This window comes from Nomascus leucogenys, chromosome 21 (genome assembly GCF_006542625.1).
Source record: "Nomascus leucogenys isolate Asia chromosome 21, Asia_NLE_v1, whole genome shotgun sequence".
Lineage (NCBI taxonomy): Eukaryota > Metazoa > Chordata > Mammalia > Primates > Hylobatidae > Nomascus > Nomascus leucogenys.
In genome coordinates, this window is record NC_044401.1 from 82,253,509 (window position 1) to 82,272,390 (window position 18,882).

General features: G+C 62.5%; 4 protein-coding genes across 9 annotated transcripts; 2 read left to right on the plus strand and 2 right to left on the minus strand.

The window, feature by feature from the left end:
- On the plus strand, positions 1–7,853 carry SLC25A22 (solute carrier family 25 member 22). 5 transcript variants are annotated; one of them, XM_003281307.4, is made up of 10 exons: positions 1–97; positions 3,138–3,320; positions 3,406–3,531; positions 3,781–3,836; positions 4,680–4,770; positions 5,346–5,464; positions 5,606–5,780; positions 5,875–6,029; positions 6,116–6,191; positions 6,265–7,853. In XM_003281307.4, exons 2-10 carry the CDS (start codon positions 3,301–3,303, stop codon positions 6,416–6,418), a joined length of 972 nt encoding a protein of 323 aa, XP_003281355.1. In that variant the 5' UTR covers positions 1–97; positions 3,138–3,300; the 3' UTR covers positions 6,419–7,853. The 5 variants fall into 5 exon arrangements, with proteins under 5 accessions (XP_003281355.1, XP_030657770.1, XP_030657771.1 ...); XM_030801910.1 differs by lacking the exon at positions 1–97 and adding an exon at positions 2,063–2,109; XM_030801911.1 differs by lacking the exon at positions 1–97 and adding an exon at positions 2,859–2,898.
- On the minus strand, positions 41–758 carry PANO1 (proapoptotic nucleolar protein 1). Its single transcript, XM_012503805.2, is given in 1 exon segment — positions 41–758. A coding segment is annotated over 1 exon segment (648 nt). The 5' UTR covers positions 689–758.
- Positions 7,854–8,182: 329 nt separating the features above from the next.
- Positions 8,183–11,182, plus strand: CEND1 (cell cycle exit and neuronal differentiation 1). 2 transcript variants are annotated; one of them, XM_012503807.2, is made up of 2 exons: positions 8,183–8,279; positions 9,636–11,182. In XM_012503807.2, the coding sequence occupies exon 2, from the start codon at positions 9,718–9,720 to the stop codon at positions 10,165–10,167; it is 450 nt and encodes a 149-aa protein (XP_012359261.2). In that variant the 5' UTR covers positions 8,183–8,279; positions 9,636–9,717; the 3' UTR covers positions 10,168–11,182. The 2 variants fall into 2 exon arrangements, with proteins under 2 accessions (XP_012359261.2, XP_030657772.1); XM_030801912.1 differs by lacking the exon at positions 8,183–8,279 and adding an exon at positions 8,290–8,432.
- A 5,491-nt stretch (positions 11,183–16,673) lies between these two features.
- On the minus strand, positions 16,674–18,619 carry LOC100598553. The gene is given in 4 exon segments (XM_012503806.2): positions 16,674–16,951; positions 16,954–17,299; positions 17,302–17,466; positions 17,468–18,619. Coding segments are annotated over 4 exon segments (636 nt in total). The 5' UTR covers positions 17,507–18,619; the 3' UTR covers positions 16,674–16,865.
- Between the last annotated feature and the right edge of the window lie 263 nt (positions 18,620–18,882).

The window sequence follows — 18,882 nt, forward strand, 5'->3', positions numbered from 1 at the left end:
GGCGGAGCGCGCGCTGCGCCGAGCGGACGCGCCTCCCCGCCTAGGTGCTGGCCGAGCGCGGGGCGGGGAGGCGAGCGAGGCGGCGGCGGCGAGCGCGGTGAGTGTCTGCCCGGCGGCTCCCTTCTGCTGCGCTCATCCGAGCGCGGCCGGGCTGCGGGGGCGAGAGGTGCCGCGGCGGCCGAGGGAGGTGACAGCTGCCCGAACAACGTGGCCTGGCGGGCGAGAGGGGTGATCCTGGACCAGCGGATGCTCCGATCCGCGGCTGCCCTGGCGTGAGAGGCCGTGCTCGGCCCCGATGGTGCCGGGCGCGCTCCCCGCACACACGTGTCCCCGAGGGTGGGTGTCTGGGGCCCGAGCCCAAGGAAGAGAGGCCGACCCGTGTGGGATGCACACGTGGGAGTTCACCGGACATCTGTGGACACGTGCGTGGCCGGAGTCGCGGTGGCCAGGCGGAGGACGGAGCGGTCGGCTGAGCCCCAGCAGTAGGGCAGGGACCTGAGCCGGCCTCCGAGCGCAGAGAGCGGCCCCCAACCCGCTTCTCCTTTGTCCTCTGGCCGAGGCATCGCGCAGTGGGAGACCCCTTCCGGGACCCTCCAGCCAGCAGGATAGAAAGCACCGCCCCAAGAGGACGAGAACAGCGGGAGATTGAATGGGGAGCCGCCGGTCAGACTCGGAGCCTCACCCCCATTGCCTTTCTTGGGGGTAGGAGGAGCCTGGCGGCTTCTTGGTGGAGGATTTTACCTCTGCAGATTCGGAAGCAGCGGTATCTTCCTGTGGGGTGGTCTCTGCTCTCCTGCTGTCTCCCTGGCTTTCCTGTGGCCTCAGTTTACCTGACTATGAAGGGGGGACAGTAACGGCTCACAGCCCGGGGCCCGGCTGGGGCTACGGGGTTGCTATAGCAACATCAGTGCAGGGGGAGGGCCCTGGCCAGCTGTCTCATAAGCCAGGGGTGGGAACTGCCGAGTGAGGACAGAGAAAGGCGGGGTTGGCGTTCAGAGGGAACCCCTGCCGGTTCTTCCCCAGGCAGAGCCCCTCACTGTCATCATTCTCCACCCAGAAGCTCCTCTCCGCTGCACTGGGTGACGTGCGGGCCCAGGCCTGCCTCTCTGCCCTGGGATCTCTGGGCCTGCTTCTCTTCCTGGGAGGAATGGCCGCTCCCCACCTTTGTCGGCCTGACTTCCAGGATTGCCCCCATCATGCAGGTGTCCTCATCCCAGACTGGAGATAGGCTCCCAGGAGGAAGGGGGTTGCTCAGTCCCTGGAGGGCCAGGGTACACCCCTGGGAGGGACTAGAGCGGAGATGAAGGGCCCAGGGCAGCGCGGAGAGCTGTGGCCAGTCTGCAACTGAAGAGTGGGGCGAGGGGGCGGGGGCTGGGAGGGATCAGGTCGAAGTTCAGAGGTCAGCTCCCCACCACTGGCTGAGGCAGGGAAAGGCAGGTCTGGCGGTGAAGCCCTGAGTGGGACGGGCAGTGGGGCAGAGGGCTGTGGGCATGCCAGCTCAAATGCCCTCTGGACCTGCCAGGTGAGCAGGGCCTGTGGGTTGCACCAGTGGCCTCTGAGACCCAGCCAGCTCTTCCCTGTGAACAGCAGGCCTTTTTTTGTGGCCCAGCATGAGGCTTCCCTGACATGCATCTGCCCCTAACAGACACAGATCTCACAGACATGAGTGGGTGTTAGCCCATCTCTGCTCCACAGCACCGGATTCCCTGTCTGGGTACATACAGGATCCCCTGGCCCGGAGAAAGCCTCATCCTCAGAGTACCTGCCGTGGACAGATCCACGCCAGGAAATGCTGTAGGATTCAACCCACAGGCAGCAGACAGGAACACATGTGTGCTGGGAATGTGGTGGCCACGCGCTGAGGTCCCTGTGGGTGGGTGGCCTGGCTGTGCCAGGTCAGCCTGAGTCAGACCCACCCCTGCTCATCCCTCCTCTCAAGGCTGCCGGAAGCCTCTGCTAGCCCAAAGTGAAAGAGAAAGTGCCCCCCACAGCCCGCCCCAGCCCGCCCCACCCCGCCCCACGGCCAATCCCTGCGGCCCCCCGCCTCCTCCCCCTGCAGCTTCCCCTTCTGTGTGAGTGCCGGGCTGGAGTGTGGAAGAGCCATCCAGAGTGAGTGCCTGGGGCAGAGTGAGAGCAGGACCAGCAGGCAGGTGGCGGAGCGGGGGTCGGTGGTGGATGGCCCAGCCCTGGAAAGCCGAGGTGAAGGTTATGAGTCCCTGAGGATCTGTGGGTGTGAGCCAGCCGCGTGGCCCTGGGCAACGGCGCTGCCGGTGCCCGAAACAGCTGGCCTCTGGGGGGCCCAGGGAAGGGGAGAAGGCTCCCGAAGCTGGGATTTTATGGCCATGACCCTATGGAGGCCCCTGAAGCTGGCTGTGGCTCCCCAGCCTTGCCGCTTAGTGGGAGAGGCCCATCCTCCCCTCCTCTGTAGTGGATGGGGGTGCCAGCCACAGGGGGCCTCAGAAGGCCAGCCATCCCCCGCCCCCAAGGCTCCAGGGGTCCCATCACTGGCTTCTGTGTGTCCACGAGTGAAACTCCTGGGAGAGGTGGAGGAGAGGAAGGTGGGCAAGGGGCTGGCTGTGGGGGGTGTGGGCATCGTGGGGAGGAGCTCTGCAGGCCCTGGGTGGAGCTGCCATGGGAGGAGAGCTATACCTGGGATAGCTGAGCCCAGGTCGGGGGGTCTTAGGGCGCCCGGGACCCCAGCCCCTAGCTCGAAGGGGGCAGGTGCCGGCTGCTTCTCTCTGTGCTGAAGGATGTGGGGGATGGTCACCACAGCTGTCCAGGTCGAGGTGCTCCAGTAGGCACCCTGGCCCCGGCCCCTGCCACTGCCCCCAGAGGTGCCTGGCCCTTTAAAAGCCGGAGCTGGCCGGGGTGCACGTGAGCCCGAGCGTGAGCGCGCGTGTGAGGCTGGCTGGGAAGACGCTGGCGGTGGGGAGGGGGGGATTGAAAGGAAGCCAGGTGGTCCCAGGGGTGAGCATGGGACTGGGTGGCAGGTGCCTCCCACTGCTGCACCCTCAGGACGCAGTGACGGCTCCAGTCTGGGGTGGTGGATGAGGGGCTGCGTGTGAGAGGGAGGCTGGGGGAGGATTACTCTTCGGGTGGCCCCACCCTCACTCATTCCCATCCCCGCATCCTTCCAGGACTGAAGTGGTGGTTGCTGACACCTGGAAATTCCCCTGAAGGTGGAGCACCACCCAACCCCCCTGGGTCCCACCCTCCCTCAAGGCCTCCTCCACCTCCACCTCCACCCCGCCTGGCCTGGCGTCCACCTCTTCGGCTCCTGCCTGGGTGCGATCGAGTTAAATGGCTGATAAGCAGATCAGGTCAGACTCCAGTCCTGGCTGCATGCCTTGCCCCTACCCTGACCCATGGTCAAGGAAGCCGGTCCTGACACCCCTGTCCACACAGCCTGCCAGCCAAGCTCATCAATGGCGGCATCGCCGGGCTGATCGGGGTCACCTGCGTGTTTCCCATCGACCTGGCCAAGACCAGGCTGCAGAACCAGCAGAACGGCCAGCGCATGTACACGAGCATGTGAGTGTGCCGGGCAGTCGTGGGGAGTGGGCCCAGCATGTGGCAGCACGAGAGGCGGGGGCTCTGCTCCTGTGCCCCCCACCCTGTTTGACAGAAGGGAAACGGGAGGCAAGCGGGCCTAGGGGAGATCCTACGTGGGTCAGGACTGGGGTCGGGGCTGGGCTGACTTGGCCTCTTCCATCAGCCCTAGACAGTCCAGGGACCCCGGCCTCCTGCTGGCCCTGGCTCACCCTGTCCCCTTGGCCACAGGTCCGACTGCCTCATCAAGACCATCCGCTCTGAGGGCTACTTCGGCATGTACCGGGGTGAGGTTTGGCTCGGCTCGAGATGGGCAGGCCTGGGTAGCGCCCGCGAGTCATGGCAGGGAGTGGTGGGGGAGGCAGGGCAGGGCGGCCAGCCTGGGCCTGGTGTGTGAGTGTGGACGTGTCTGTGGGGGCTGTGCCTGTGCAGGGGGGACTGGATCTCTGGTGAGTGGCAGTTCTCAGCCCCTCCCGTGGCAGCTCCCCACCCCCACTTAGTGCCTGGTGCGTGGGATGCCACGGTACATCTGTCTCCTCTCTGGTGGCCGAAGCTGCCTCTGCCTTCTGGGACAGGCTGGACCCCGTCTATGGCTGGGGTTGGGAGGGAGTAGGGGGCATTACGGCAAAGCAGCTTAGGACACAATCCACAATCCAGAGCCTAGATTTGGCAGTAGCTCTGCAGCCCTGAGCCCTCGGCACTGAGATGGGGGCTCACCACAGCCTCCCCCGAGCTCTGGCCCACTCCAGACCACACACTCCTGTGACCTCTGGCCCCAGCCCCCTGCCAGCACAAGCACCATCTGTCCTCCAGGGAGGGAGGGGTATCCTAGGGAGGCCTCAGGGCCTCTGGGGCGATCCTCATGCCCTAAGCGGCAAAATGCTGCCCAGAATCAGAGACAGATGGAGTTGCAGTGGGCATGGGAGAGCCTGAACCTGAGGTGCTGCCCCATCCCTGCCTGGCCCCGCCCCACCTGGCACACACCAGGCCCAAATGTGGGTGAGAGGACAGGAGATGGTGGCTAGGAGTGACTGGGACAGGGCTTTGCCAGCCAGGAGGCAAGTCCTGGCCAAGTGCCTCCCCACTCAGGCCACCGAGCATGTCCCCCCAGCTGACCCCCTGCCCCACAGGAGCTGCTGTGAACTTGACCCTCGTCACCCCCGAGAAGGCCATCAAGCTGGCAGCCAACGACTTCTTCCGACATCAGCTCTCGAAGGACGGGTGAGGGTCATGCCTGGCAGACACTCGAGGGGTCTTTGGCTTCAGATAAAGGATGGGTCCACCCTGCCAGCTGGGTCCCACCTGGGGGCTCTGCCTGTCTTCAGCCCCTTGCTTGGGGCTCCTTTGACCTTGTGGGGCGCCCTCCTTCCTTTCCCCTGACCAGGGGAGCAAAGCAGATGTCAAATCAGTGGGGCTCTGGCTCGGCAGCCCTTGGCCCCCAGCTGCTGCCTGCTGCCCTCAAGCCAGGGCTTGAGGGCACTGACCAGCTCCCCATCACTGGAGGGGGACTGCAAGGGCAGCCCCTTTTTGGGGCACTTGACCCCCAATTTCCCATTTTCTTTTGTCGGAGACAGCCCCACTGCCCTCCCCAGGCCCCTGCCTGTGGGGCCGTCTGTCCATCGGGCTCCTCCCTGCCTGCTGCTGCAGGGCCACAGAGGCTGGGGGCTGTACCCCCACAGGCCTGCATCTGCCTCCATGGCTCCCACCATCCTCTGTGCCCAGGCACGGTGGGCAGCCCCGAGGGTGGCAGGTAGACCTGTCTCTTCCCACTCATTGCGGCCCCACCCCTACCGCAGGCAGAAGCTGACCCTGCTTAAAGAGATGCTGGCGGGCTGTGGGGCTGGCACCTGCCAGGTGATCGTGACCACACCTATGGAGATGCTGAAGATCCAGCTGCAGGATGCAGGGCGCATTGGTGAGGGCGGGGGAAGGGAGGGGAAAGGGCAGAGGTGCGGGAAGGGGTAGGGTGAGGGGAGGGTGGGGACACAGGGAGGGCCAGAGCGTGTCCCCTGCTCAGTTCGCACAGAAGAAGAGACAGCAATTCCTTTGTCCCCAGCCGCCCAGAGGAAGATCCTGACTGCCCAGGGCCAGCTCTCAGCCCAGGGGGGTGCCCAGCCCTCAGTGGAGGCTCCAGCTGCCCCTCGGCCCACGGCCACCCAGCTGACCCGTGACCTGCTTCAGAGCCGCGGCATTGCCGGTCTCTACAAGGGACTTGGGGCCACGCTGCTCAGGTAGGAGGCACAGGGCGGGTGGGGGGAGGGAGGGGGAAGGCCGGCCTGCCCATCCCACCACCTCCTGTCCCCATGGCCACCTCCCTCCCCACAGGGACGTCCCCTTCTCTGTGGTGTACTTCCCGCTCTTTGCCAACCTGAACCAGCTGGGCCGCCCGGCGTCCGAGGAGAAGTCGCCTTTCTACGTGTCCTTCCTGGCCGGCTGTGTGGCTGGGAGTGCCGCCGCTGTGGCCGTCAACCCCTGTGACGGTCAGTGCATGGGATGGTGCCCGGCTGGGGACGGGGCGGGACTGAGCCCTTGGCCAGGCTCACACTGACCTGAGCACCCCTTGCAGTGGTGAAGACGCGGCTCCAGTCACTTCAGCGAGGCGTCAACGAGGACACCTACTCTGGGATCCTGGACTGTGCCAGGTGGGGAGGTCCCACAGCGGGTGGGGCCTGGGGGCCTGCGTACCGGGCTGACCCTCTCGTCCTTCCTCCACAGGAAGATCCTGCGGCACGAGGGCCCCTCGGCCTTCCTGAAGGGCGCCTACTGCCGCGCGCTGGTCATTGCACCCCTTTTCGGCATCGCACAGGTGGTCTACTTTCTGGGCATCGCGGAGTCCCTGCTGGGGCTGCTGCAGGACCCCCAGGCCTGAGCCCAGCGCCCGCTCCACCCCAGCCAGCCGGGCAGGGCCGGTGGGGCTGGAGCCAGGCAGCTAGCCCAGGACGGAGCAAGGGAAGACCCCTCCCCAGCCCTCCCGTCGGCAGGGGCAGCAGGGGGCGGGGTGCAGGGTCCACATAGGTGGTGCACACGCGAGCCCCCCGGGGTGCTGCCTGCACTGTTGGGATCAATGTCTTATTTATGTAGAAAATGCAGAAATCTTTACATTCCTCAAGCTAGCCCCTGCCCCAATCCTGCCCTGGCCTGAACACCCCCAGGGACAGAGCTGGTCTCTGGGCTGGGGGCCCCCGGTCCTGGGCCGGGCAGGCTGGACCATACCCCCAGCCCACCGGCTCCAGTCTCCACAGCCGTCCTGGTCCACACAGGGACCCTGCACAAACCTATTTATTGAATCTGCTGGGCCCAAGCGGCTCTCCAGCCCTTCCGTCCTTCCCCAGCCGCTCTTGTCGCCTTGGCAGGACTTGACTCTGCCTCCCTGGCCAGCCTTGCAAGAGGACTGGGGTCCCCTGCCCTCTCTGTTGAGCCAGGAATCCCAAGTGAGGGGTTGCCCTGGGGTCTGACTCTCAGGGCAAGCCCGCCACCCACTGTGGGACTTTCTGGTGGGCTCCTCAGCTCCCACCCCAGGCTGGGGCCCAGATTGTGAAGTCTGTGTGCGTGTGTGTGTGTGCATGTGTGTGTGTGTTGTGGGGATCTGGCCTGGCCCCTGGGGATGGGGCTGCCGGGGACTGCCCCCCTTCCCGCCATGGCCAGGCGCTCTGTGTGCTGTGTGTGCCCCAGGCTCTGTTGACCCCGTCCAGGAACTTACTTACCCAGCCTGGCCTCTCCTGAGTCCTCCACCCTGGCTTGAGATTGGCCAGGGAGCAGGGCAGGCATTGGGACCAGTGTGGAGCCTGAGGGTGCCTGCCCTGCTCTGGAGGGAGGGCCAGGAGCTGCCACCCCCCAAAAGTCCTCTCAGGGCCCACCCTCCTTTTTCGGCCTCTGCTCTGCATGAGGCCCCCGGATACACTGCAGAAGCCCCGTCCTTCCCATCTCCGGGCATAAGGCCCCTGACCACACTTCAGAAGCCCCATCCCCCCTGCCTCCAGGCCCATCCCTGCTGTGAGTGGAAGCTCTCCCTGCCCCGCCCTGGCCATGTGATCGTGTTGGTGACAGACCCTGATGTGCTGGTGCTGTGTCCCCAAAACCGGGGCCCTCCACAGAGGCCCCTTCCCAGCGACACTACCTGGGGCTCAGGCCTGGACCCCCCCAGTTCACGGTTGCTCCTGGGAGCTGCCCCTCCCATCACATCAGAACCTTGGAAGCTGCTGCTGCTGCTTACAGAATTATATTTTTTTGTTTTGAAGAGTTTTAAGAAGTTGTAACTTTTTGTGTCTTGTCATGTCAGAGGATAAATAAATATTCTAAGTAGATGCCGCTGTCTGGGGGTCTGTTTGGGGGCGAGGGAGGGCAGTTCCTTCTTCCCATAACTGGCTCCCTTCAGACTGCAGGGCCAGGCCTGCGCACCCACCCACCGACCCCTCACCCACCGACCAAGGGGCACCCTGGCCTAGAGGGGATGCTGAGCGGGACCCGCCTCCTGCCTCTGGCAGTCCCAGATGGGACTTGGACCTCGCAGTTGCTCTCCCGGACCCTAAGCTTCTACCCCTGGATCTAGGGCGGAGCTGGGTTTGCGGACCCCACGGTTCCCGGCGGGGCGGGGCCCCGTCGCCCCTCCCCCTCCCCGCCCTCCTGCGCCGGGAGCAGTGCATTGTGGGAAACTCCCGAGCTCTCCTCCGCGTTCGCAGCCGCCGTCGTCCCGCGGAGGAGCGCGCAGCCCGGGGGAGGCCGGAGGACGCGTAAGGCGGGGGGCTCCCGGCGGGCGGGGCGGGCGCGGGGTCCTGCGGGGCAAGGAGGCGGCTCCGGGCCTTGAAGGTCACTGGGGTTGCGCCCGGGCCCCCCAGTTCTCCAGGGCGCAGCTGATACCGGGAGAGGGAGGCGGCGGCCAGGACGTAAGTGCCACAAATAGCGAGGTTGGGGGGGCAGGCCACCTGCTCTTTGCAAACTTGATGCCCAGCAGCTGAGCCCCTCCAGAACTGCAGGGGTGAAGGGGCGGCTGGGCTTCCCTGGGAGGTCGGCAGCAGCTGGGCCTCTCCTGGTGATGCCCTCATCACGCTGTGACCTTCGGGTGACCTTCAGTGTGGTCAGTGCACCTGGCGGGGGGTGGAGAACGCGCCTCTCTTTCTCTGCAGGTCAGGGGGGCATTTCTCATCCTTCCCTGGGAGAGGCAGACAAGCAGCCTCTGAGGCTTTGGGGCAAGACCCACTCAGGTTCAGGGCGGCTGGGCCCCCAGGGCCCTTCCCACCTCTGCCTGGGTCATTGAGAATCTGGGCACCGCCTTTCCCACAGCCCAGAACCCTGTCCTCCCCGCTGACCCGCGGGCCAACTGCAGCATGTGCCCACCCTGTTTAATGCCAGGAACCCTCTGCCCACAGAGACAGCACAGCCTTGGGTTCGGCAAGGACTCCCTGCCCCAGGGCTCGAGGCAGGCACGGCCCATGCTGGGGAGGGGGCCCCAGAGGCTGGGGAGGGGCAGACGGCCCTTGGAAGCACAGCCCCACGCTGCCTTCCTGGAGAGACACCCCAGTTTTCTCAAGTCTGGGTTCTTGTGGGCCCATCCACCCTGATGGCTGCCTGAGATCCCAGCTCCTGCCCCTCCCCGCCCTCCTCCACCGGGACCCTGGCCAGGTCGCAGCCTCTGTGCCTTAGCGTCCATCTCTGCAAAGCAAGAATGCTCTCCTGAGGAGGGGATGCAGTCAGCTCTCCCACTGGGGCTCCCCTCCTTGGAGGGGAGAATGCTCTTCCTTCCACTTCTCTGGGCCTGATCCTTATTTCCCCACCAAGAGCCTCCTGCCCCCGGCTGGTGGGAGGCTGTGGCATTTGCACGGGCCATTTTATGGAGCACGGTGGGGGCCCCTAGCTCCTCCCACCTGTGTGTGGCCCTTGCCTCTGCGGCTGGAGGGGCCCCTGGAGGAGTGGTCATGGGCAGACGGAGTCCAGGCCGTGAAAGAGAAGTGTCAGAGGCCCACGGGAGGCCCCTGAGCTGGGGCTCCAGGGAGTCCAGAGAACTGGGCAGGGGCTGCCTGGGGACCAGGTGGTCGGGGCAGCACGGGGGGACTGGACCCGCACACAGCCTCCCTTGTGTCTCCCTCCAGGCCCATAGAATGCCCAAGGGCGACGAGCTGTCCTGAGCCCCTCTGGTGCAGCCACCTGCCTGTCCCATACGCCCCGCCCACCATGGAGTCCAGAGGGAAGTCAGCCAGCAGCCCCAAGCCCGACATCAAGGTGCCCCAGGCCACCACTGAGGCCAAGGTACCCCCAGCAGCCGATGGGAAAGCCCCCTTGACCAAGCCCTCGAAGAAGGAGGCCCCGGCCGAGAAGCAGCAGCCGCCGGCAGCTCCCACCACGGCACCTGCCAAGAAGACCCCGGCCAAGGCCGACCCTGCCCTTCTCAACAACCACAGCAACCTGAAGCCGACCCCCACGGTCCCCAGCAGTCCCGATGCAACCCCGGAGCCCAAGGGTCCTGGGGACGGGGCGGAGGAGGACGAGGCTGCCAGTGGGAGGCCTGGGGGCCGAGGTCCCTGGTCCTGTGAGAACTTGAACCCCCTGCTGGTGGCTGGGGGTGTGGCTGTGGCAGCCATAGCCCTGATTCTTGGTGTGGCCTTCCTGGCCCGGAAGAAATAATACCTGGGGGCCAGGTGGGGGGCACGGAGCCACTTCCTGTACAGACCTGAGGAAGCCAGTGCATGCAGAGTTCACCCTTACCTATGCGTACACACGCACATTCATTACACACCCACATATGCCCCCAACACACACGCACAGTGGAGAGGACGCCCGATCCCACCCCTGCTGACCCAGGACTTCCCCAACCTCCAGGGCAGAAAGAGCCCAGGCTCCAGGGTCCACAGCACAGGATGTGGGGAGAGGGCACAGCTGGGGAACTTCGAGAAAGGAATGGACCCTGTGTGTGGCCCCTCCACCCCCTGGCGGCTGGGTGATCCTGGGCCCCAAGGGCTGGTCTCTGAGTGCAGGTGGGGGTGCCAGGATGGGTTCGGCCTGGGCCCGGCCCTCATGGGGACATTAAAGGGCGCGGTGGCTCCACTCACCCCATTTCTGCTCTTTGCGTACCCCCGGGGGTCTGCCTGGGCCGATGCAGTGGGACGGACCTGGGGTGGGGAGTCACCTCAGCAGAGCCTCAGTGCCACCTCCGCACACCACCCAAGCCTAGCTGGGTGGGAAGACGGACCCCTGAAGCCTGCGTGTGGCGGGGGGCTGCCCAAGGGTCGCCTTCCCCAGCTTGTGCTCCAGGGGAGCCCCGACGCCGGCGGGGAGGCAGGGATGCCGAGGGCCCCTCACAGCTGTGCCCGCCCTGCCCCACTAGACTGCCCCTCCAGCTTGCACCCGGCACCACCTGAGTCTAACCAGCGTATAATGCAATAACAGGTAGAGTAGAACTGCTTTTGGCGGCGACCGTCACACACTGTCCTCAGCCCACCGCACCTGGGGAGGCCTCTTGTGCAGCCCCTCCTTAGCACATCCAGTCCCAGCGTGGCCCTTGGCGCGCGGCAGCAGGCGAACTCCCAGAAGGTGGTGGCGGGCACTGTGAGAACGTGGCCTGCCCTCACTGGCCAGCAGCCACAGGAACCCCGGGCCTGAGTGGAGGCTGAGTCTGAAATAAACTCTGTCGTCTAAAGGCTGCGCTTGCATCCTCATCTGCATGTGGCTGGGAGACGCAGGGGCGCATGTGTCACGCCCACACCCCAGGCTTTCCAGGGAGGGATGCTGCATCCAGGACCCTCTGTCGGGACCCCCTGTCACTCCTACGCCCTTATCCTGGAGGCCTTGGCCCGGAGCCCCACCCAGGCCCTGCCCCATCCTCCTCCCTGGCCTTCCTGTGGGTCCTGACCCAAGATGGACACCCAGGGGCTACAGGACCAGGGAGCAGCGAGGATGGGGTGTGGAGGGCAGGCCCTGCTTCTCAGGCTGAGCTCTCCAGCCAGGCAGGGGCCCTTCCGCAGCCCCCACTGCAGTGAGCCCCACATCCTGAGTGCAGAAGAGGCTGCCCTCAACACCTCTCGTCCATGGACCCCAGCCCACTCTGACCAGGTGTCCAACCGGTGGGCCTGCTGGTGGGCCTGGCCACAGGTGAGGCTGCAGCATGCGGGCCAACAGGGAGCAAGGCCTGCGGTGCCTGGGAAGGGCTCCTTTGAGCTCTGTCGTCCTGGCCCCCTGGGTCTCACCCGACGGGTGGCTGAGGCCAGCAGACAAGAGCTCCCTGACCACCTCCTCCCCCAGGCCTTCTTCCACCTGGTGTGGGGGGACAGCCGTGTCTTCCTCCTGCCCTTCTGGCACCTGGCACACTCCCTCCCCAGAGCAGCAGTCCTCATCCATGCACCCACACCCAGGCCCAGATATGGAGGGCCCACGGGGTAGAACCAGCTAAAACCGACCTTGTTGCTCCCACCCAGGCCGCCCTGTGACAGCCTCCCTTGACTCCCACTCATGCCGCTGCCTCCTAGAAGTCAATGAGGCAGCCGACCCCTTGAGCCCACTGACCTGAGCCCAGCGTACAGAGAAGGCTCTGTGCAGACGCTGCTCACACCTCCAGCTCCCAGCTCACCTGCCCCATGGGTGCCAGGCTACCTCTCTGATTGGCCAGCAGGGCCCCTCACCACTCTCAGCCTGCCTTCCAGCCGCCCATTCTCTCCATTCTGTGGCTCATGCTTTAAAAGCAAGCAGCCAACCCTTTCTGATATAGTAGGGGACTTGAAAGGGGCTGAGAAGACTGAAGATGGTCTGCCATCTTTAACCACAGGCTTGGCGCTTTGGTGCTGATATTCCACCCACGATGCTGCCTCATTTTACTTAGCGATTCCCTATTAAACGATGCTTAGATTTTCCAAAACTTTTTCAACTTTAGACAAAGCAGAATGAAAATCCTTGTAGGCTGGGCATGGTGGCTCACACTTGTAATCCCAGCACTTTGGGAGGCTGAGGTGGATCGATGGCTTGAGCTCAGGAGTTTGAGACCAGCCTGGCCAACACAGTGAGACCCCCGTCTCTACAATAAAAATATAGCTAGGTGCAGTGGCTCATGCCTGTAATCCCAGCACTTTGGGAGGCCAAGGCGGGCAGATCACAAGGTCAAGAGTTCGAGACCAGCCTGACCAACATGGTGAAACCCTGTCTCTACTAAAAATACAAAAATTAGCTGGGCCTGGTGGCAGGCACCTGTAATCCCAGCTACTCAGGAAGCTGAGGGAGGAGAATCGCTTGAACCCGGGAGGAGGAGGTTGCAGTGAGCCGAGATCACACCACTGCACTCCAGCCTGGGTGACAGACTGAGACTCCATCTTGATAAATAAATAAATAAAAATTAGCCAGGCATGGTGGTGTGCACCTGTGGTCCCAGCTATTCGGGAGGCTGAGGCAGGAGGATTTCCTGAGCCAGGGAGGTTGAGGCTGCAGTGAGCCATGACTGTGCCACTGCCCTCCAGCCTGGACAACACAGCAAGACCCTGTCTCAACAACAAAAACACCAAGAAAATCTCTGCAAAACCTATTCTGGGTTTGTGGTACAGCATGACGTCTTTTCTGGGTTTACTGTATAAACACAAAATCTACTGTCTTTTTTTTTTTTTGAGACGGAGTCTCGCTCTGTCGCCCAGGCTGGAGTGCGGTGGCGCAATCTCGGCTCACTGCAAGCTCCGCCTCCCGGGTTCACGCCATTCTCCTGCCTCAGCCTCTCCGAGTAGCTGGGACTACAGGCGCCCGCCACCACGCCCGGCTAATTTTTTGTATTTTTTAGTAGAGACGGGGTTTCATCATGGTCTCAATCTCCTGACCTCGTGATCCGCCAGCCTCGGCCTCCCAGAGTGCTGGGATTACAAGCGTGAGCCACCGCGCCCGGCCCATTTGTTGGATTTCTTGCAGTGTTTTGCGTTCCCAGCCCTTTGCCGCTTGCAGCATCCAATTACCAATTATCTCCTCCAGTCAGCCGCCACTTGCCTTCCAGTGTTTCTGGAGCACAGACGTTCTAGAAACCCGAGTTTATCACATTGGAACCATGCTCCCATTACCGAGTAAGCTTTTAGACTCGTGGGCAGAAGGATATCCTGCCACGTTCCAGTCTCATGTTCCTGGCATTTACTCACGCGTAGGCGGTTCATCCATCTGGCACTTAGGTCGTGTGTGGAGCGAGCCAGGGGTCTCACGTTTCTTTCCCATGAGATGGGACGGCCCCGACGCCAGGGAGTGCATGGTCCTCCGCCAGCCCGCAAGGCGGCGCCAGCTCCTGCTCCCGCTTCTCAGCACAGCCTGTTCTGAGCCAGGCCCCACTGCCTGCGACTGTGGCTCTTTGCATGAGCTCACCTCCTTACTCCTCTCTTTAATCTCCCGCAGGTGCTCAGCTACTGGCTTCCCTCCCGGGAGGAGGTCGCAGTCTCCGCCTGGGGTTCTGAGGCGTGGCTTTTGCTTCACAGTGCTCCTAAACCTCATAGTGTGGGAACCTTTCTGAAAGGAAAACAAATTCTCAGGGGTGCCCAGAGCTTATCAGTTCACTTTTATGACAGAACACTTTTTTTTTTTTTTTTTTTTTTTTTTTTGAGACGGAGTCTCGCTCTGTCGCCCAGGCTGGAGTGCAGTGGCGCGATCTCGGCTCACTGCAAGCTCCGCCTCCCGGGTTCACGCCATTCTCCTGCCTCAGCCTCTCCGAGTAGCTGGGACTACAGGCGCCCGCCACCACGCCCGGCTAATTGTTTTATTTTTAGTAGAGACGGGGTTTCACCATGTTGGCCAGGATGGTCTCAAACTCCTGACCTCAGGTGATCCGTCCACCTCAGCCACCCAAAGTGCTGGGATCACAGGCATGAGCCACCGCGTCCGGCCTCAGAACACTTCTAAGGTCTAAACAAATACCAGATACAAAATGTGTATAAAAAGTCACGCTGTGAAGTCAAATCGCTTATAAGGAAATCTGAAAAACGTGAAAAAACAGGAAAGCTCCGATACGCAGCATCATCTCTAGGGACAGAGGCGTCCACAGGTCCGGGGTCCAGGGACTGTCTGAGGCAGGCTGTGCCCCCCAGGCTCTGCGGGAACTCCCTGGAGACCTGCAGCTCTGAGCCTCGCTGGGAACCTGCACCAGCATCTCAAGTCCCCCATCCTCGTGTTAGGAGCCAGCGACACACGTGGCTTCCTAGGGCACATGTGGTATTTATCACCCGGTGCAGAACAGGGTGGGCTGGGGGGAGGTTTCTCTTCGCTTTCCTCTCCAGCATCCCCTCCCCACTGCTGAGAGGGTGCAACTCCTCTTCGGGGACTCCCACCCTAGCGCGTTCTTGGTGAGGCTGCTGATCACCTCCGGGCCCTCCCCTAGACACGGGCAGGGGCCCAGGCGGAATCCTCCAGAAGCAGGGCACAGTGAGCAAGGCCCATGGAGGCACTTTCTGCTCTAGACTTCCACCCCGGGCCACTGCAGGTCCCGGCCTGACTCTCGGTTCTTCGGTGTCTCCCTGGTCCCAGGGAGGGCTCCCTGCCTTTCCGTGACCAGTCCCTGAGCACCTGGACACACTCCAATCCGCTGTCTCCAGGACCAGGCTGAGTTTGCACCTACCCTAGAGGCTCGATGGGCAGAGCAGGGCCTATGTTGCCTAACTGCGTGCCCCAGGTGGGAGCCAATCAGGGCAGGAGAGATGTGTGTGGTGCAGCCAGTGCTGAGGCCACCCCCTGGGACTCACCCCGGCACATGGAAAGGAAGGCACAAGGTAGGTTAGGGTCCCCCCAACTGCAGCAGCTCCAGAAGTGTGTTTGGGAGGGAACTGTCCCGCCCCTCCCCGGGGCTGCTGCACCCTGTCCTCCATGTCCTGGGCACTAGGCTAGGTCAGCTTGGGACAGGGCCTGCCTCCTTGTTGCAAGCCCCTCCAGGCCACAGAGGCAGGCATGTGCCACGTGTGACATCTCTGGCCATTTCATGCCAGCCTGGGGGGGCAGACATCAGAGCCAGCAGCTCCTGTCTTCTCAAGTGCTTCTGATGCCCAGGTGAAGGTACCCTCGTGCCCCAGCCCACAGCCCTGGCCCAGGCTCCCTGAGTCTCAGCGGCTGTCACTTACTGTCTGCTTCCTGCCTTCGGGTCTGCGTGACTCACAGGTGCTGGGGTCTAACTATCCGGACTCCACCCAGCCCAGCCTTGGTGAAAGGGGAACCCGGCTGAGCCCCCGCTGGGAAAGGGCCCTGTTTGGGGCATGTCGAGGACTCCCCAACACGCCCCTTCCCAAGAAAGAAGCCCATGTCTCCTGGTCCCAGCCCCCAACCTGGGGTCCACCTGGTAGTCGGGCTGAGCTAACAGAGGGCACCCAGGGCAGCCATCTGTTGGGGATGTTCTCAGGAAGGGGGTAGAGTCGGCCCTCAGGATCTGTGGGTTCCGCATTTGTGGATTCAACCAAGCAAGGATGTTAAATATTTGAAAAAACAAACATGGGTGCTTGTGTTTTTTGTTGTTGTTATTTCCTAAACAACACAATACAGCAACTCTTCGCACAGCAGTTACATTGTATTAGGTATTATAAGTAATCTAGAAATGAGTTAAAGTACACAGGAGGACACGTGTAGGTTATATGCAAACACTACACCATTTTTTCTTTTCTTTTGAGATGGAGTCTTGCTCTGTCGCCCAGGCTAGAGTGCAATGACGTGATCTCTGCTGACTGCAACCTCCGCCTCCTGGGTTCAAGCGATTCTCCTGCCTTAGCCTCCCAAGTAGCTGGGACTACAGGCGCACGACCATGCCTGGCTAATTTTTTGTATTTTTAGTAGAGACAGGGTTTCACCATGTTGGCCAGGCTGGTTTCAAACTCCTGACCTCGTGATCCCCCCGCCTCGGCCTCCCAAACTGTTGGGATTACAGGTGTGAGCCACTGCGCCCGGCCCCCCGCCTTTTTTTTTTTTTTTTTTGAGACCGAGTCTTGCTCTGTCGCCCAGGCTGGAGTACGGTGGTGCAATCTTGGCTTACTGCAACCTCTGCTTCCTGGGTTCAAGTAATTCACCTCCCTCAGCCTACTGAGTAGCTGGGATTACAGGTTCCCACCACCACGCCCAGTTAATTTTTGTATTTTTAGTAGAGATGGGGTTTCACCATGTTGGCCAGGCTGGTCTCAAACTCCTGACCTCAGGTGATCCACCCGCCTTGGCCTCCCAAAGTGCTGGGATTACAGGTGTGAGCCACCATACCTGGCCAAACACTACACTATTTTATAGCAGGGACTTGAGCATCTGTAGGGGTCCTGGAATCAATCCCGCATGGATACTGAGGGACACCTGTACATCTGAGTCTGTGAGTCTCTGAGGCGGTGCTTCTGGTGCCCATGGACTTCGAGGGATGGTTAGGAGTTTGATAAGCGGAGGGAAGAGTACCAAGTGCAAAGGTCGCAGGGGAAAGGCTCAGCATGCCCCGAATTCACCAACCAAGGCAGCAGGGGTGACGGGAGGTCCTGCAGCATGGGCCAGTCCCGGAGGGCAGACATCTCCAGGAACGGCCCCTCTCCCACCCATCCTTGGATTCCAGCACGTGCAAGTTCTGGAGGCAGGAAACGGAACAAAACCTTTTCACTGCCGATGACATGTCCTGTGACCCTCCCACACTGTGAGTCTCTCGGTCTCCAAACAAAGGCAAGACCCTAGGTTCCATGGAATTGCCACCTGCTCTGGCAGAGCCCCTGATGCTCAGCCCCCAAACCTGCCCCGCTGGGGCACTCACTGTGAGATGCATCTGAACTCCACGGTCAAGGGGCAGGCGGTGAGCCCCACGCCAGGACTTCAGACACGAAGCTGGACAATGGCTGAGGGAGGAGGCTCAGTAGGGTGGGATGGTGACGTGGGCGGTCCAATAGGCACAACCCTGGACACCCCACAGTGGGGCCAGGGACCCACATCAGTGACGCCATTACCCCCAAGCCTGGGCCCCTTCCCAGGAGGCAGCACCCGGACTGGGCTACTGACTGCAGACCTCAGGTGCTCTGCCCATGGCTCCCCCATAGCTGCCCAATCATGCCCAGGTGTCCTGTCACCTGGCCCAATGTCAGCCCTAAACAGGGCATGAGGAGCACCCTTTCCCACTGGCCAGGGGTGAGGGGGGAGCAGAGGCTGGCCTCTTGGAAGGGAGGAGATGGCAGCACCCTGGGTGGGCACACAGGGTTGGGGGCTGCTGCAGAGTAGCGGAGCAGCAACAGACCACCTGGGGGCACCCACACTCCAGGGCTCAGCAGTGAGGGCACAAGGGTGATCTTGCCCACAGGAGACTCGGGAAGCCCGGGAACCTCGGGTGTGGTTCCTGCCTCCTGGCTGGCTGCTGCCCTTGGGCTGATGCTATGGCTTGCTGGTGGGGCCCTGGCTGGCCACCCTGGGACTCCAAATGCCATGAGGGATGTGCACTTCCCAGGATTGGCTGTGCCGGGAACCAGCGATGCCCACACAAAAACATGACACCCCGGACTCCGGTGGGGACCCAAGGGTACACTAGGGGACACACCACCTGTGGATACAGGCGCACACACACGCATTAGACTTGCCGCCAGTGTGAGGGCCAAGCCTGGCTTCCGGCTTCCTCCTCCATACTGCTGTTCTAACTTGGGGGGAGGGGAAGAGGAATGCGGAGGGGGCTGCTGCAGACTCGGCCCTGCACCTGTGGCTGGTCCAGCTCAGCTCCATCAGGAACACCCTGGGGCCAGTGCAGGTGGGGCTAGGCGAGCAGGTAGACCTGCTCCAACCTGCCCCTCCTGCTCCCGGGTTTGAGGCCCACGGTGTGTGCCTGTGGGGGATAAGATCCTGTGCAGATCCAGAAAGCTCTCCAAGCGGCTAGGCCCAGCCTGTGGTGTGACCGCAGGCCTGCCAGGCTTCGGACACCTCCACCCACTAACACCCCCACCCACCTAACACTGGACACGCACTCAGCTCCGTCTTTGCTCCCCAACCCAACTCTTGGCCTTGCCTGTGCCAGGAGCTCCCAGCTCCCATTTCCCCTGTAGTGGGAGGGCTCTGCGTCAGGTGGGGCAGGCTGTACTGCCTGTCTGACAGGGGTCAGGGACCTTTCTCCAGCCTGGGCCAGGGGGAAACAGAGGCCAGTGGCTTTTTTTTTTTTTTTTTTTTTTGAGAAGGAGTCTCACTCTGTTGCCCAGGCTGGAGTGCAGTGGTGCGATCTTGGCTCATTGCAACCTCTGCCTCCTCGGGGTTCACGTAATTCTCCTGCCTCGGCCTCCCAAGTAGCTTGGATTACAGGTGCCTGCCACCGCTAATTTTTATATTTTTCTTAGTAGAGACGGGGTTTCACCATCTTCGCCAAGCTAGTCTTGTACTCCTGACCTCGTGATCCACCCGCCTGGGCCTCCCAAAGTGTTGGGATTA